Source organism: Homarus americanus, unplaced genomic scaffold (genome assembly GCF_018991925.1).
Source record: "Homarus americanus isolate GMGI-L3 unplaced genomic scaffold, GMGI_Hamer_2.0 scaffold32583, whole genome shotgun sequence".
Taxonomy (NCBI): domain Eukaryota; kingdom Metazoa; phylum Arthropoda; class Malacostraca; order Decapoda; family Nephropidae; genus Homarus; species Homarus americanus.
In genome coordinates, this window is record NW_024713129.1 from 7,833,943 (window position 1) to 7,835,850 (window position 1,908).

At 36.5% G+C, this 1,908-nt stretch overlaps 1 protein-coding gene across 1 annotated transcript; it reads right to left on the reverse strand.

Moving 5' to 3' along the window:
* Window positions 1-247: 247 nt before the first annotated feature.
* Window positions 248-1,344, reverse strand: LOC121870008 (gastrula zinc finger protein XlCGF9.1-like). Its single transcript, XM_042371718.1, has 2 exons — window positions 1,261-1,344; window positions 248-777 (listed from the first exon to the last, which is right to left on the reverse strand). Exons 1-2 carry the CDS (start codon window positions 1,342-1,344, stop codon window positions 391-393), a joined length of 471 nt encoding a protein of 156 aa, XP_042227652.1. The 3' UTR covers window positions 248-390.
* Between the last annotated feature and the right edge of the window lie 564 nt (window positions 1,345-1,908).

A 1,908-nucleotide genomic window follows, 5' to 3' on the forward strand; every position in this document is an offset into this window, starting at 1 on the left:
ATTGATGCACAAATTATAGTAAATGAGAGTTCATCTCTGTTCAACACAACTTATCCACTAAAGATGAAATTTTAAGTACATAGATGATAAGTTTAACCTTTGTTCACTACTGTACTGTAAATAACATTATTAAAAAGGCTGATGAAACAAAATGGAGTATTATTATGAGTGATATTTAACCAACACCAAATGTCTACACTAAGGCCATGGTAGAAGTAATTTACATCTTAAGAGCAGATAACTTGTGTTTAATATCTATAAAAGTGGCATTTGTCACTTGTCTTTATTTCTGCTACATTCATAGAGTTTGTTCAAGTGGTTTTATATTGATGTATATCACTGTATTCAAGTTTGTGTGTCAAATTTACCTTTTGTTAGTCATTCAAACATTCATTGAATTCTGTTTTTTTCATGCACAAGTTTATGACGTTTGAGATAACGGCTGCGGGAGAAACATTTCCCACATTCCTCACATTCAAACTCCTTTATACCATTGTGTAGTACAAGAATGTGTTTCTTGAGATTACCCTTTAGTGCAAAATGTTTTCCACATTCCTCACATTCAAACCCCTTTCTACCACTGTGTCCAAGAATGTGTATCTTGAGAGTCCTCTTCTGGGTGAAATATTTCCCACATTCATCACATTTAAATTCCTTCACACCATTGTGTTCAAGAATGTGTGTCTTGAGATTACTCTTTTGGGAGAAACATTTCCCACATTCCTCACATTCAAACTCCTTTATACCACTGTGTCCAAGAATGTGTGTCTTGAGAGTACTCTTCCGGGTGAAACATTTCCCACATTCATCACATTCAAATTCCTTCACACCATTGTGTTCAAGAATGTGTCTCTTGAGAGTACTCTTATGGGAGAAACATTTCCCACATTCCTCACATTCAAACTCCTTCACACCACTGTGTCCAACAATGTGTGTCTTGAGAGTACTCCTTAGTGCAAAATATTTCCCACATTCCCCACATTCAAACTCCTTTATACCACTGTGTCCAAGAATGTGGCTCTTGAGATCAACCTTCCGGGAGAAACATTTCCCACATTCCTCACATTCAAACTTCTTTATACCATTGTGTACAAGAATGTGTGCCTTGAGAGTACTCTTCTGGGAGAAACATTTCCCGCATTCCTCACATTCAAACTCCTTCACACCATTGTGTACAAGAATGTGTGTCTTGAGAGTACCCTTCTGGGAGAAACATTTCCCACATTCCTCACATTCAAACTCCTTCACACCACTGTGTACAAGTAAATGTTTCTGAAGAGTAGACTTGAAGCCAAACTGTTTGCCACATTTCTCACAGGAGAGCTTTTTATCTCTGCTTGACATTGTGAACTTCTACTTAGTTACATTTGGTCTTGAGACGTGACATCACAGTATCTGAAACAAAATATTTTGCATTAGATAATATTCGTATAACAGTACAATTTATAAATGAAAACTACAAGTGACTAAATCAAATTGTGTAAAAAAAAGAGTAAAAATAAAATAAAAATATAAAATAAAAAGGTTATATTAATGTACACCGCGAGGATGCCGGAAAACCAGCTTTTTCAAGTGAGACAGATTGTATGACTATGGAAACACAGAAGAAGGCAGAGCATTCAACAGTGTGAAGAAAGAAGGATGTACTATAATTGGTTATTATAGTGTGACCCACATCCACACAGACACAGTTTGGCTGTGTGAGTAAAGAAGATGTACTATAACGGGTTATTATAGTGTGACCCACATCCACACAGACACAGTTTGGCTGTGTGAGTAAAGAAGGATGTACTATAATAAGTTATTATAGTGTGACCCACATCCACACAGACACAGTTTGGCAGTGTGAGAAAAGAAGGATGTACTATAATGGGTTATTATAGTGTAACCGATGTGCCTCCAACTCGG

Bases quoted from the DNA above. Each gene is read 5' to 3' on its own strand.
- LOC121870008 (XM_042371718.1), bottom strand. From the start codon at position 1,344: ATGTCAAGCAGAGATAAAAAGCTCTCCTGTGAGAAATGTGGCAAACAG. The intron at 778-1,260 runs GTACACAGTGGT...ACCCGGAAGAGT, and splicing joins CTCTTCAGAAACATTTACTT to ACTCTCAAGACACACATTCT.